This window comes from Trachypithecus francoisi, unplaced genomic scaffold (genome assembly GCF_009764315.1).
Source record: "Trachypithecus francoisi isolate TF-2019V2 unplaced genomic scaffold, Tfra_2.0 Lachesis_group12, whole genome shotgun sequence".
NCBI lineage: Eukaryota > Metazoa > Chordata > Mammalia > Primates > Cercopithecidae > Trachypithecus > Trachypithecus francoisi.
Window position 1 is genome coordinate 374,542 of NW_022681457.1, and position 14,961 is coordinate 389,502.

The following is a 14,961-nucleotide window of genomic DNA, read 5'->3' on the forward strand; positions in this document are numbered from 1 at the left end:
CTGAGGTAGGAAGATCTCTTGAGCCTAGGATGTCAAGGCTACAGTGAGCCAAGATCGCACCACTGCATTCCAGCCTGGGCAACAGAGCAACACTCTGCCTCAATTAAAAAACGAACATATAGGCCAGGCGCGGTGGCTCAAGCCTGTAATCCCAGCACTTTGGGAGGCCGAGACGGGCGGATCACGAGGTCAGGAGATCAAGACCATCCTGGCTAACACGGTGAAACCCCGTCTCTACTAAAAAATACAGGCCGGGTGCGGTGGCTCAAGCCTGTAATCTCAGCACTTTGGGAGGCCGAGACGGGTGGATCACGAGGTCAGGAGATCGAGACCATCCTGGCCTACACGGTGAAACCCCGTCTCTACTAAAAAATACAAAAAACTAGCCGGGCGAGATGGCGGGCGCCTGTAGTCCCAGCTACTCAGGAGGCTGAGGCAGGAGAATGGCGTAAACCCGGGAGGTGGAGCTTGCAGTGAGCCGAGATTGCGCCACTGTACTCCAGCCTGGGCAGCAGAGCGAGACTCCGTCTCAAAAAAAAAAAAAAAAAAAAAACACGAACATATATATGTATATATACACTGGAAGTAAAAAACACAAAGGTGATTACTTTTAGGAGGGTATTAATATGTTAATAAGGTACAGGTAAGTTTTTTTTTTTTTTTTTTTTGAGATGGAGTCTTGCTCTGTTGCCCAGGCTGGAGTGCAGTGGTGTGATCTCGGCTCACTGCAACCTCCATCTTCTGGGTGCAAGCGATTCTCCTGCCTCAGCCTCCCGAGTAGCTGGGATTACAGGTCCACCACTGTGCCTGGCTAATTTTTGTATTTCTCTTTTTTTTTTTTTTTTTGGTTGAGACGGAGTCTCGCTCTGTCGCCCAGGCTGGAGTGCAGTGGCCGGATCTCAGCTCACTGCAAGCTCCGCCTTCCGGGTTTATGCCATTCTCCTGCCTCAGCCTCCCAAGTAGCTGGGACCACAGGCGCCCGCCACCTTGCCCAGCTAGTTTTTTTTGTATTTTTTTAGTAGAGACGGGGTTTCACTGTGTTAGGCAGGATGGTCTCGATCTCCAGACCTCGTGATCCACCCGTCTTGGCCTCCCAAAATGCTGGGATTACAGGCTTGAGCCACCGTGCCCGGCCTAATTTTTGTATTTCTTAGTAGAGATGGGGTTTTGCCATGTTGGCCAGGCTGGTCTTGAACTCCTGACCTCAAGTGATCCACATGTCTTGGCCTTCCAGAGTGCTGGGATTACAGGTGTGAGCCACCATGCCTGGCCTCTTTGGTGTCTGTTAATCTAGATCTGTTCTTCAGTCTGTCTTTGTGTTTCGTGACGTGAACATTTGTGGAGAACAGGATGGATATTTTGTAAAATGTCCCATATTCTGAGGCCGGGTGTTGTGGCTCATGCCTGTAATCCTAGCACTTTGGGAGGCCGAGGCAGGCGGATCACCTGAGGTCGGGAGTTCGAGACCACTCTGACCAACATGGAGAAACCCCGCCTCTACTGAAAATACGAAATTAACCAGGCATGGTGGCACACTCCTGTAATCCCAGCTACTGATGCAGGAGAATCACTTGAATCTGGGAGGCAGAGGTTGTGATGAGCCAAGATGGTGCCATTGCTCTTCAGCCTGAGCGACAAGAGTGAAACTCCTTCTAAAAAAGAAAAATAACGCCTGTAATCCCAGCACTTTGGGAGGCTGAGGCGGGCGGATCACGAGGTCAGGAGATCGAGACCATCCTGGCTAACACGGTGAAACCCCGCCTCTACTAAAAATATAAAAAATTAGCCGGGCGTGGTGGCAGGTGCCTGTAGTCCCAGCTACTCCGGAGGCTGAGGCAGGAGAATGGCGTGAACCTGGGAGGCAGAGCTTGCAGTGAGCTGAGATTGCGCCACTGCACTCCAGCCTGGGCAGCAGAGCAAGACTCCATCTCAGAAACAAAACAAAAAACAAACAAAAAAGAATGTCCCACATTCTGGGTTTGTTGCCTGTTTCCAGATTAGGTCAGGTTATGTATTTTTGGCAGAAACACTCCAGCAGTGATGCTGTGGCCTTCTCAGTGTCTCACATCAAGGGACGTGGGATGTTGTTAGTCCCAATGTTGGTGATGCTGAGTTGGATCATGCAGCTAATGTGGTGATGATCAGGTCTCTCCATGATAAAGATACAACTTTCCCTTTGTAATGAATTAGTAAGTTATCTATGAGATGATATTCTGAGACTGTATTATCCCATGTTTAACTGTATTCCCCAACTTTTAATTTCTTTTTTTTTTTTTTTTTTTTTTTGAGGCGGAGTCTCGCTCTGTCGCCCGGACTGGAGTGCAGTGGCCGGATCTCAGCTCACTGCAAGCTCCGCCTCCCGGGTTTACGCCATTCTCCTGCCTCAGCCTCCCGAGTAGCTGGGACTACAGGTGCCCGCCACCTCGCCCGGCTAGTTTTTGTATTTTTAGTAGAGACGGGGTTTCACCGTGTTAGCCAGGATAGTCTCGATCTCCTGACCTCGTGATCCGCCCGTCTCGGCCTCCCAAAGTGCTGGGATTACAGGCTTGAGCCACCGCGCCCGGCCCCAACTTTTAATTTCTAAGGCGATTTTTTGGAGACAGGGTCTCTCTCTGTCACACAGTCTGGAGTAAAGTGGCACAAGCACAGCTCACTGCTGCCTCCACCTCCCACGCAAGAGATCCTCCCACCTCAGCCTCCTGAGTAGCTGGGACTACAGGTGTGTACCACTGTGCCTGGCTAATTTTTGTATTTTTTTGAAGAGTCGGCATCTCACCATATTGTCCAGTCTGGTCTTGAACTTCTGGCCTCAAGCAATCCTCCCACTTTGACCTCCCAAAGTGCTGGAATTACATGTGTGAACCACCACACCGGCCTAATTTCTAAGTCTTCCCAGGCAGTTATTCTGGCTGGCTCAGAGTTTTGTTTGTTTGTTTGTTTGTTTGTTTTTGATGAAATCTTGCTCTGTCACCCAGGCTGGAGTGCAATGGCGCAATCTCAGTTCACTGCAACCTCTGCCTCCCGAGTTCAAGCAATTCTCCCTTCTCAGCCTCCCAAGTAGCTGGGATTACAGGCACATGCCATGAGGCCTGGCTAATTTTTTGTACTTTTAGTAGAGATGGGGTTTCACCATGTTGGCCAGGCTGGTCTTGAACTTCTGACCCCAAGAGATCTGTCTGCCTCGGCCTCTCAAAGTGCTGGGATTATAGGTTTGAGCCACCGCGCTCGGCCCCCACAGTTGGTTTTGATTTCCAAGATTTAGAATGGTAAATGCCTAACCATAGGGAATGACCTGTCTCCAAATCTGGATTCAGGATTTTTTCTTTTTTTTGAGACGGAGTCTTGCTCTGTTGCCCAGGCTGGAGTGCAGTGGTGCGATCTCAGCTCACTGCAACTTCCACCTCCCGGATTCAAGTGATTCTCCTGTCTTAACTTCCCGAGTAGCTGGGATTACAGGTGTGCGCCACCATGCCCAGGTAATTTTTGTATTTTTAGTAGAGACAGAGTTTCACCATGTTGGCCAGGCTGATGTCAAACTCCTGCCCTCAGGTGATCCACCTGCCTCGGCCTCCCAAAGTGCTGGGATTACAGGCATGAGCCACCATGGGTGGCCTGGATTCATGATTTTTATCCCCATCTTCAGAGTAGGAAACTGAGGTTAAAAGAGGGGCAGTTACCTTCACAGGGCACACAGCAAGTTTAGTAATTAGCACTGTTTAGTAATTACCGCCATTTACTGAGTGCTTCCATGTACCAGGTACTTTGCATATCATGGATACCTATTTTACACATAAAGACAGTAAGACCCGAGAGGTTTATCTTGTAGATGGCCAGTGGTAGAGCCTGGATTTGGTGCCAGGTCTGACGTATTCTAAAGCCTAATGGGCCAGGCATGGTGGCTCATGCCTGTGATCCCAGCACCTTGGGAGGCTAAGGCAGGAGGATCACTTCAGGCAAGGAGTTCAAGACAAGCCAAGGTGACATGGCCAGATGCCTATCTCTATAAAAATAAAAAAAGTTAGCCAGGTGTGGTGACTTGTGCCTGGGGTCCCAGCACCGTGGGAGGCTGAACGGGGAGGATTGCTTGAGCCTGGGAAGTGGAGGCTGCAGTGAGCCATGATTACACCACTGCACTCCAGTCTGGGTGACAGAGCAAGATGCTGTCTCAAAAAAAACAAAAAAAAAAAAAACAAAAAAACCCTAAAGTCTAATGTCTTTTCCACAGTCCCAACTGACATCTCAAGGATGAAAAGCTTTCAGCCCTGGAGTCTGCATGAGTCCTGAGACTGTTGACTCTAAGCTTTTCAGAATTTCCTAATATTACAGCAGGGAGCTGGTTAAATGAATGGTTTTAACACTATCTATCTGACCCACTGAGATTTGTAGACAATATTACCTACCTCTCCTCACAGTCACTCCCAAAGTCCATATTTTATTTTATTGTTATTATTATTATTATTATTATTATTTTGAGAGGGAGTCTCGCTCTGTCGCCCAGGCTAGAGTGCAGTGGTATGCAACCTCCGCCTACTGAGTTCAAGCGATTCTCCTGTCTCAGCCTCCCAGGCAGCTGAGATTACAGGCACCTGCCACCAGGCCCAGCTAATTTTTGTATTTCTAGTAGAGATGGGGTTTCACCATGTTGGCCAAGCTGGTCTCAAACTCCTGACCTCAAGTGATCTGCCTGCCTGGGCCTCCCACAGTGCTGGGATTACAGGCGTGAGCTGCCGCACTTGGCCAAAACTCCATATTTTATACCAAACTGTAGTATAAAAAAGAAAAAGAAAAGGAAATCAATACAGCCTATATAATCACATTTATTTCAATATGTAAATGCCCCACAGGATATATGAGGAAGGTGGCAGTTGTTTGTGACTATATATAGGCTCCTTGTTAATGCCGTGGCCACAAATGCAGTCTGACCCAGCTGCGCAGACTTAGTGACTTAAATGTCACACATGCAGGGTTGCGGTTGGTGAGGGGATTTTCCAAAGTGGCAAACAACTCTTGGTCTAAACAATTAGCGTGCTGGTTGCAATCCTTGAAAATTCGGTGGGTATTAGTTATAGGAAACTCAAGGCTGGGTGACAAAGTTAGACTTCATCTCAAAAAAAAAAAAAAATTATGGGAAAGAATATTATTTGTGGCCGGGCGCGGTGGCTCAAGCCTGTAATCCCAGCACTTTGGGAGGCTGAGACGGGCGGATCACGAGGTCAGGAGATTGAGACCATCCTGGCTAACATGGTGAAACCCCATCTCTACTAAAAATACAAAAAACTAGCCGGGCGAGGTGGCGGGCGCCTGTAGTCCCAGCTACTCGGGAGGCTGAGGCAGGAGAATGGCGTAAACCCGGGAGGCGGAGCTTGCAGTGAACTGAGATCTGCACTCCAGCCTGGGCGACAGAGCGATACTCCGTCTCAAAAAAAAAAAAAAAAAAAAAAAAAAAAAAAAGAATATTATTTGTGTCAAACAGAGCAAGGGCCAGATGTGATGCATGCCTGTAAGCCCAGCAGTTTGGGAGGCTAAGGTGGAAGGATTGCTTGAGTGTGGGAGGCAGAGGTTGCAGTGAGCTGAGATCGTGCCATTGCACTCCAGCCTGGGCGAGATCCTGTCTCAAAAAACAACCAACCGACCAACTCAACAGCAATAGAGCACGTTTCTGGGATCTGATCATTTTAAACAGGTTTCTTACTGACTTGAATCATTGGTGGGATATTCAGAAGCCTTGCTGGATGTGGGATGGCTGTGCGAGACTGTCCCCAGTATTATAAACTGTCCAGTGTATCTGGTCCTGTCTACTTGCGGTGGGGTCCACATCACAGTGTCAACCAGCCACCCCCAAAAATCCCATTTTTCCCCTAGGGGGCAGCACTCTCCCACTGAGACCAATGGTTAATGGTATCTTATAGGCTTGGGCTTTAGAAGTTCAGAGCGGGCTTCAGAGTCTTTGATGCCAGCAGGGCTGAGCCAGTGACTCAGAGATGCCAAGTGGGACTGGCCCTGTCTAACGGGGCTGGTTTTTATTTGCTGCTGCCTGCGGCTGCTGAGCAAAAATTCTGGCTTCATTTGCTAAAACCTGATTAAAAAAAAAAAAAATCTGGGGAGGCTGAGGTGGGCGGACCACCTGAGGTCAGGAGTTTGAGGCCCCAGAGGCTGAGATCACACCACTGCACTCCAGCCTGGGCAACAGAGCGAGAATCCGTCTCAAAAAAAAAAAAAAGCCGGGCGCGGTGGCTCAAGCCTGTAATCCCAGCACTTTGGGAGGCCGAGACGGGCGGATCACGAGGTCAGGAGATCGAGACCATCCTGGCTAACTGAAACCCTGTCTCTACTAAAATATACAAAAAATTAGCCGGGCGAGATGGCGGGCGCCTGTAGTCCCAGCTACTCGGGAGGCTGAGGCAGGAGAATGGCGTAAACCCGGGAGGCGGAGCTTGCAGTGAGCTGAGATCCGGCCACTGCACTCCAGCCTGGGCAACAGAGCGAGAATCCGTCTCAAAAAAAAAAAAAAGCCGGGCGCGGTGGCTCAAGCCTGTAATCCCAGCACTTTGGGAGGCCGAGACGGGCGGATCACGAGGTCAGGAGATCGAGACCATCCTGGCTAACTGAAACCCTGTCTCTACTAAAATATACAAAAAATTAGCCGGGCGAGATGGCGGGCGCCTGTAGTCCCAGCTACTCGGGAGGCTGAGGCAGGAGAATGGCGTAAACCCGGGAGGCGGAGCTTGCAGTGAGCCGAGATCCGGCCACTGCACTCCAGCCTGGGCGACAGAGCGAGACTCCGTCTCAAAAAAAAAAAAAAAAAAAAAAAAAAAAAAAAACAACTCTGGAAATCTGAAATAACGTGATGTCTTATAATTTTAATTGTGGGCTCCAAGTTTTTCCTAATAAAAGATTGGAAACTAACTTTCCAACTAAAAGGTTAGAAAAAAAAGTTTTAGTTTTTTTCCTGTCTAGTTTTTTTATTTTATTTTATTGAGGTATAATTGATGTAAGAAAAATTGCACATACTTAATTTATACATTTTGATAAGTTTATTATTATTATTATTATTATTTTTTTTTTGAGACGGAGTTTCACTCTTGTTGCCCAGGCTGGAGTGCAATAGTGTGATCTCAGCTCACTGCAACCTCTGCCTCCTGGGTTCAAGCGATTCTCCTGCCTCAACCTCTGGAGTAGCTGGGATTACAGGCCTGTACCATCATACCTGGCTAATTTTGTATTTTTAGTGGAGAGGGGGTTTTGCCAGACCGGTCTCGAACTCCTGGCCTCAGGTGATCCACCCGCCTCAGCCTCCCAAAGTGCTGGGATTACAGGCATGAGCCACCGCGCCTGGTCTCTAGGTTTGAATTATTTTATCATCCAAACTAATCAAAATGGCTGGGCATGGTGGTTTGCGCCTGTAATCCCAGCACTTTGGGAGGCCAAGGCAGGCGGATCACCTGGGATCAGGAGTTCGAGACCAGCCTGGCCAACATGGTGAAACCCTATCTCTACTAAAAATACAAAAAATTAGCCGGGTGTGGTGACGGGCACCTGTAGTCCCAGCTACTAGGGAGGCTGAGGCAGGAGAATGGCATGAACCCGGGAGGTGGAGCTTGCAGTGAGCCAAGATGGCACCACTGCACTCCAGCCTGGGCAACAAAGCAAGACTCTGTCTCAAAGTAAATAAATAAATAAATAAAAATACAAAAATTAGCTGGGCGTGGTGGCAGGCACCTGTAATCTTAGCTACTTGGGATGCAGAGACAGGAGAATGGCTTGAACCTGGGGGGCAGAGGTTGCAGTGAGCTGAGATCATGCCATTGCACTCCAGCCTGGGCAACAGAGCAAGACTCCATCTCAAAAAAAAAGAGAATTTAAACCTACAGAAAAGTTAAAAATAATACACTCAGTACCTTTGAAAGGTGAGTGCCTTTTTTTTTTTTTTGAAACAGCGTTTTGTTCTTGTTGCCCAGTCTGGAATGCAATGGGCTGATCTCAGCTCACTGCAACCTCCGCCTGCCAGGTTCAAGCGATTCTCCTGCCTCAGCCTCCCAAGTAGCTGGGATTACAGGCATATGCCACCACGCCCTGCTAATTTTGTATTTTTAGTAGAGTCAGGGTTTCTCCATGTTGGTCAGGCTGGTCTCGAATTCCCAACCTTAGGTGATCCGCCCACCTCAGCCTCCCAAAGTGCTGGGATTATAGGCGTGAGCCACCATGCTCGGCTGAAAGGTGAGTGCCTTTCATCTATATTCACCAGTCGACATTTTGCCACATTTTCTGTGTCTCTCGTTTTGTCTCTGCACAGGCAAACATACACACACACAGACACATACATTTTTGTTTTGTTTTGTTTTGAGACAGGGTCTTGCTCTGTTGCCCAGGCTGGAATGCAGTGACGCAATCACAGCTCACTGAAGCCTGGACCTTCAGGGTTCAAGCATTCCCACCTTAGCCTCCTGAGTACCTGGGACTACAGGTGCATTCCACCACACCTGGCTAATTTTTGTATTCTTTGCAGAGATGGGGTCTGACCATGTTGCCCAGGCTGGTCTTGAACTCCTGTGCTGAAGCAACCTGCCTTCCTTGGCCTCCGAAAAGTGCTAGGATTACAGGTGTGAGCCACCATGCCTGGCCCACACATGGTTTTTTTGATGAATCATTTACAAATGAATTGGAGCCATCATGCTGCTTCACCCCTAAATCGTTCAGTATGCATCTCCTAATAATAAGCTCCTCTGTAGCCACAATCTCATGAATCACCCCTAGGAAAATTAGTAATCCCATCAAATATGTAATATACAGTCCATATTTCAATTTCCCAATTGTTCCCAAAATGTGTTTTATTGTTATTTCTTTCTCCTCAGTCCAGGATCTAACCAAGGATCATGTTGCATTTGGTTGTCCTATCTCATTAGTCTCTTTCCTTCTCTCTTTATTTATGTATTTATGTATTTATTTACTTTTTGAGAAAGAGTCTTGCTTTGTCACCCAGGCTGGAGTGCAATGGCACGATCTGGGCCCACCGCAACCTCCATCTCCAGGGTTCAAGCGATTCTCCTGCCTCAGCCTCCCGAGTAGCTGAGACTACAGGCATGCGCCACCACGCCCAGCTAATTTTATATTTTTGGTAGAGACAGTGTTTCTCCATGTTGGTTAGGCTGGTCTCAAACTCCCAACCTCAGGTGATCCACCCACCTCAGCCTCCCAAAGTGCCGGGATTACAGGCGTGAGCCACTGCGTCCAACCCTTCTCTCCTTTTTTAAAAAAATTAAGCTATAATTGATCATATATAGTTAAGATTAAAGCTCTGAATTTTTACATTTAATGTATACATACATAGTTTACACAGTGTAACCACCTACCACCCAGGCATCCAGGTCACAATACATAATTTATTCTCTCTCTCTCTTTTTTCTTTTTTGAGACAGGGTCTTTGTCACCCAGGCTGGAATGCAGGGGCACGATCTGGGCTCATTACAACCTCCATGTCTCAGGCTCAAGCGATCCTCCCACCTCAGCTTCCAGAGTAGCTGGGATTATAGACGTCTGTCACCACATCTGGCTAATTTTTGTATTTTTTATAGAGACAGGGTTTCACTATGTTGCCCAGGCTGGTCTTGAACTCCTGGGCTCAAGCAGTCCTCCCACCTCAACCTCCCAAAGTACTGGGATTACAGGTGTGAGCCACTGTGCCTGGCCCATCATTTGTTGTCTTTTAACTCCAAATGTGGCACCCATCTTTTTTTTTTTTTTTTGAGATGGAGTCTCGCTCTGTCACCCAGGCTGGAGTGCAGGGGCGCCATCTCGGCTCACTGCAAGCTCCGCCTCCCGGGTTCACGCCATTGTCCTGCCTCAGCCTCCCGAGTAGCTGGGACTACAGGTGCCTACCACCAGGCCCGGCTAGTTTTTTGTATTTTTAGTAGAGACAGGGTTTCACCATGTTAGCCAGGATGGTCTTGATCTCCTGACCTCATGATCTGCCCATCTCGGCCTCCCAAAGTGCTAGGATGACAGGTGTGAGCCACTGTGCCCAGCCATGCCACCCATCTTTATAGTCTTCTTTTTTTTTTTTTTTTTTTTTTTGAGACGGAGTCTCGCTCTGTCGCCCAGGCTGGAGTGCAGTGGCCGGATCTCAGCTCACTGCAAGCTCTGCCTCCCGGGTTTACACCATTCTCCTGCCTCACCCTCCCGAGTAGCTGGGACTACAGGCGCCCGCCACCTCGCCCGGCTAGTTTTTTGCACTTTTTAGTAGAGACGGGGTTTCACTGTGTTAGCCAGGATGGTCTCGATCTCCTGACCTCGTGATCCGCCCGTCTCAGCCTCCCAAAGTGCTGGGATTACAGGCTTGAGCCACCGCGCCCGGCCCATCTTTATAGTCTTCTATGACACTGACGTTTTCACGTGGTGGCTCATGCCTCTCATCCCAGAGCTTTGGGAGGCCAAGGCAGGCAGATCGCTTGAGTTCAGGAGTTTGAGACCAGCTTGGACAATGTAGCAAAACCCTGTCTCTACTGAAAACACAAAAATTAGCAGGGCGTGGTAGTGTGCGCCTGTAGTCCCAGCTACTCAGGAGGCTGAGGCAGAAGAATCCCTTGAGCCTGGAGGTGGAGGTTGCAGTGAGCCGAGATCTGCTGCCACTGCACTGTAGCTTGGGTGACAGAGAGAGACCCTGTCTGAAAAAAAAAAGAAAAGCCTGGGTGACCTGAAAAAGCAGCCTGTAGGGCAGATATTATATGAGGCCCGCCAGTTAATCAGTTGGAAGCTTCTGGTTTAGGATATCAAAGTGGCTTTTTTTTTTTTTTATTATTTGGGACAAACTCTGTCACCCAGGCTGGAGTGCAGTGTCAAGATCTCGGCTCACTGCATCCTCCGCCTCACAGGTTCAGGCGATTCTCCTGCCTCAGCCTCTCAAGCAGGTGGGATTACAGGAATGCACCACCATGCCCGGCTAATTTTTGTTATTTTTAGTACAGATGGGGTTTCCCCATGTTAGCCAGGGTGGTCTGGAACTCCCAACCTCAGGTGATCTGCCTGCCTCAGCTTTCCAGCGTGCTGGGATTACAGGCGTGAGCCATCTCGCCCCGCCCAAAGTGTTCTTAAGCAAACACATTCCATCATCCTGGTCGGGGTAGAAGGTTGGAGAGCTCCCGACAGAGGACCCAGTGGGGAGAGGGTTGGGGAGCTGCCAAGGGAGGCCCCAAGGAGTTTGGATGGGCGCAGGCATCTGTGATGGGAGCTCCAAAGAGCACTTCTCTTCCTGCAGCTCCGGGATTGTGGAGGGCTGCGGGAGGTGGAGGTGACTGCCTGCCTGGTGTGGAAGGACTGGCCTCACCGAGTCCACCCCCACAGCCTCGTGGGGAAAGACTGCACTGACGGCGTCTGCAGAGTGCGGCTCCGGCCTCACGTCAGCCCCCGGCACAGGTACCCACCCGCTGATCTCCAACCTCTTGTCCTTGATTATGGAGATTCTGAGTGGCTGGAGATCACACATAAAACCTTAGAGCAGAGGGCAGCTTGGGTACACCCTCCCCACTGCCTCTCCTAGGTGGGGAAACAGGCCTGGAGACAGTGGAGAGCCTCACCTAGGCTGGGAGCCCTGCCACACACAGATTCACCTACATGTTATCCTTATTTTGTAGAGGAAGAAACTGAGGCTCAGAGAGGGTAAGGAGCACAGATAATTGATGGCAGAGCTGGGATTTGACTGCAGACCTGACTTAACTGCAAGGCCTGCTCTTTCTCTTACTGTACAATTTATCTTTTTTTTTTTTTTTTTGAGACGGAGTTTTGCTCTTGTTGTCCAAGCTAGAGTACAATTGTGCGATCTCAGCTCACTGCAACCTCCGCTTCCCAGATTCAAGTGACTCTCTTTCCTCAGACTCCCGAGTAGCTGGGATTACAGGTGTGCAACACTATGCCCAGCTAATTTTTTTTTTTTTTTTTTTTTTTTTTTTGAGACGGAGTCTCGCTCTGTCACCCAGGCTGGAGTGCAGTGGCCAGATCTCAGCTCACTGCAAGTGCCGCCTCCGGGTTCACGCCATTCTCCTGCCTCAGCCTCCCAAGTAGCTGGGACTACAGGCGCCCGCCTCGTCGCCCGGCTAGTTTTTTGTATTCTTTAGTAGAGACGGGGTTTCACCGTATTAGCCAGGATGGTCTCGATCTCCTGACCTTGTGATCCGCCCGTCTTGGCCTCCCAAAGTGCTGGGATTACAAGCTTGAGCCACCGCGCCCGGCCTAATTTTTTGTATTTTTAGTAGAAACAGGGTTTCACCACGTTGGCCAGAGTGGTCTCGATCTCCTGACCTCAGGTGATCCTCCCAGCTCGGCCTCCCAAAGTGCTGGGATTACAGGCATGAGCCACCGTGCCGGCTTTTCTTTCGTTTTAAAGCAGAAGCACTGTATAACTTTTATTTTGCATATGTCCACAAATGCTTACACAACATACAGTGGTTACATCTAAAACTTTGAGCATTTTTTCATAGTGCAAAGAGACAGAAAGATAGTGACACTCTTCACTGTGTTGCGCTGACTTTGGGCAGAGCCCTAAAGGCAGCACACACTTCAGAGGTAGGGCTGAGTATTGCTCACGCTCAAGTCCTGAAGATTTAATTTCAGTGATTTTTAGACTTAGTGAAAATGTCAGTTCCGAGAGCAGAGATCTTGTCTCTTACGTTCCCTGCTGTATTACCAGTGTCCGGCACAGTAACTGGCACATAGTAGGTGCTCGGGAAATATTTGTGGAATGAATGAATACTGCCATGTTATGCAATTTACAGTCCCATCAGTAATGGGTGAGAGCACCTGATTCTCCACAACCTCACCGGCACAAGGTATTATGAAACATTTTGATTTTTGCTATTTTGATGAGTGCTCCAAAACAAAGGCATCTCATTGGTGTTTAATTTGCAGGGTTTTTTTCTTTCTTTCCTTCCTTCCTTCCTTCTTTCTTTCCTTCTTTTTTTTTTTTTTTGACAGAGTCTCACTCTGTTCCCCAGGCTGGAGTACAATGGCGTGATCTCAGTTCATTGCAATCTCTGCCTCCTGGGTTCAAGCGATTCTCCTGCCTCAGCCTCCCAAGTAGCTGGGATTACAGGCGCCAGCCGCTACACCTGGCTAATTTTTGTATTTTTAGTTTCACCATGTTGGTCAGGCTGGTTTGGAACTCCTGACCTCGTGATCCACCCGCCTCGGCCTCCCAAGGTGTTGAGATGACAGGCGTGAGCCACCACACCTGGCCCCGCAGTTTTCTTATTAAAGATGAAGTTGGGCTGGGCGCGGTGGCTCAAGCCTGTAATCCCAGCACTTTGGGAGGCTGAGATGGGCGGATCACGAGGTCAGGAGATCGAGACCATCCTGGCTAACACGGTGAAACCCCGTCTCTACTAAAAAATACAAAAAACTAGCCGGTCGAGGTGGCGGGCGCCTGTAGTCCCAGCTACTCGGGAGGCTGAGGCAGGAGAATGGCGTAAACCCGGGAGGCGGAGCTTGCAGTGAGCTGAGATCTGGCCACTGCACTCCAGCCCCGGCGACAGAGCGAGACTCTGTCTCAAAAAAAAAAAAAAAAAAAGATGAAGTTGGCCAGTGTTCTCATGTGGTAAAGATGAGGCATGTTCCGGGTCTTCTCAAGAATCCTTGACATACTTATTTTGATTTTTTTTTTTTTTTTTTTTTTTTTTGAGACGGAGTCTGGCTCTGTTACCCGGGCTGGAGTGCAGTGGCCGGATCTCAGCTCACTGTAAGCTCCGCCTCCTGGGTTCCTGCCATTCTCTTGCCTCAGCCTCTGGAGTAGCTGGGACTACAGGCGCCCGCCATCTCGCCCGGCTAGTTTTTTGTATTTTTTAGTAGAGACGGGGTTTCACCGTGTTAGCCAGGATGGTTTCGATCTCCTGACCTCGTGATCCGCCCGTCTCGGCCTCCCAAAGTGCTGGGATTACAGGCTTGAGCCACCGCGCCCGGCCATTATTTTGATTTTTTGAGACAGATTCTTGCTCTGTCACCAGGCTGGAGTGCAGTGGCATGATCTCAGCTCACTGCAACCTCCACCTCCAGGGTTCAAGCGATTCTCCTGCCTCAGCGTCCTGAGTAGCTGGGATTTCAGGCACGCGCCACCACACTGAGCTAATTTTTGTATTTTTAGTAGAGACAGGGTTTCACCATGTTGGCCAGGATGGTGTCGGTCTCTTGACCTGATTTGCCCATCTCGGCCTCCTAAAGTACTGGAATTACAGACGTGAGCCACTGTGTCTGGCCAAAAGGTTTATTTTATTTATTTTTTTATTGTTTGAGATGGAGTCTATCTCTGTTGTCCAGGCTAGAGTGCAGTGGTGCAATCTCGGCTCACTGCAACCTCTGCATCCCGAGTTCAAGTGATTCTTCTGCCTCAGCCTCCCGAGTAGCTGGCATTACAGGCATGCACTACTGTGCCAGCTAATTTTTGTATTTTTAGTAGAGACAGGGTTTCACCATGTTGGCCATGCTGGTCTTGAACTACTGACCTCGTGATCCTCCTGCCTCGGCCTCCCAAAGTGCTGGGATTACAGGCATGAGCCACTGCGCTGGCCTTCTAAGAGGTTTAAACCTCAGACCCTTTCTAATGCTGGGACCCCTGGACTTGGGATGTCAGCCCCTGAGAGCCTGAGCCCCACAGCAGCATCTGCCGGAGCCCTCCTGCAGGTTAGGGCCACACCTGCCTGCTCACGAGCACTCCTCTCCCTCCCCCATCATCCCCTCAGTTTTAATAACCTGGGCATCCAGTGTGTGAGGAAGAAGGAGATTGAGGCTGCCATTGAGCGGAAGATTCAACTGGGCATTGACCCGTACAATGGTGAGCCCCCTGCCTGACCTGACCATCATGTGTCTTCCCAAGCCCCTTGCCTTCTGTGCTCACCCTGGTCCCCTCACCACTCCAGGCCCCACCGTCTCCTCCAGCCCATCCCTTCCTCATTCCGCTGTACCCCAAAGAGGGTCTCCACT

The 14,961-nt window shown here is 49.4% G+C and overlaps 1 protein-coding gene across 2 annotated transcripts in view; it reads left to right on the forward strand.

Moving 5' to 3' along the window:
- RELB (RELB proto-oncogene, NF-kB subunit) overlaps positions 1–14,961 on the forward strand; it is a 48,705-nt gene that overhangs the window by 14,906 nt on the left and 18,838 nt on the right. For both annotated transcript variants that reach the window (XM_033223618.1, XM_033223617.1), the window contains 2 exons: positions 11,252–11,409; positions 14,721–14,812. In XM_033223618.1, coding sequence (XP_033079509.1) covers positions 11,252–11,409; positions 14,721–14,812 — 250 coding nt within the window. The remainder of the gene's footprint in view (positions 1–11,251; positions 11,410–14,720; positions 14,813–14,961) is intronic.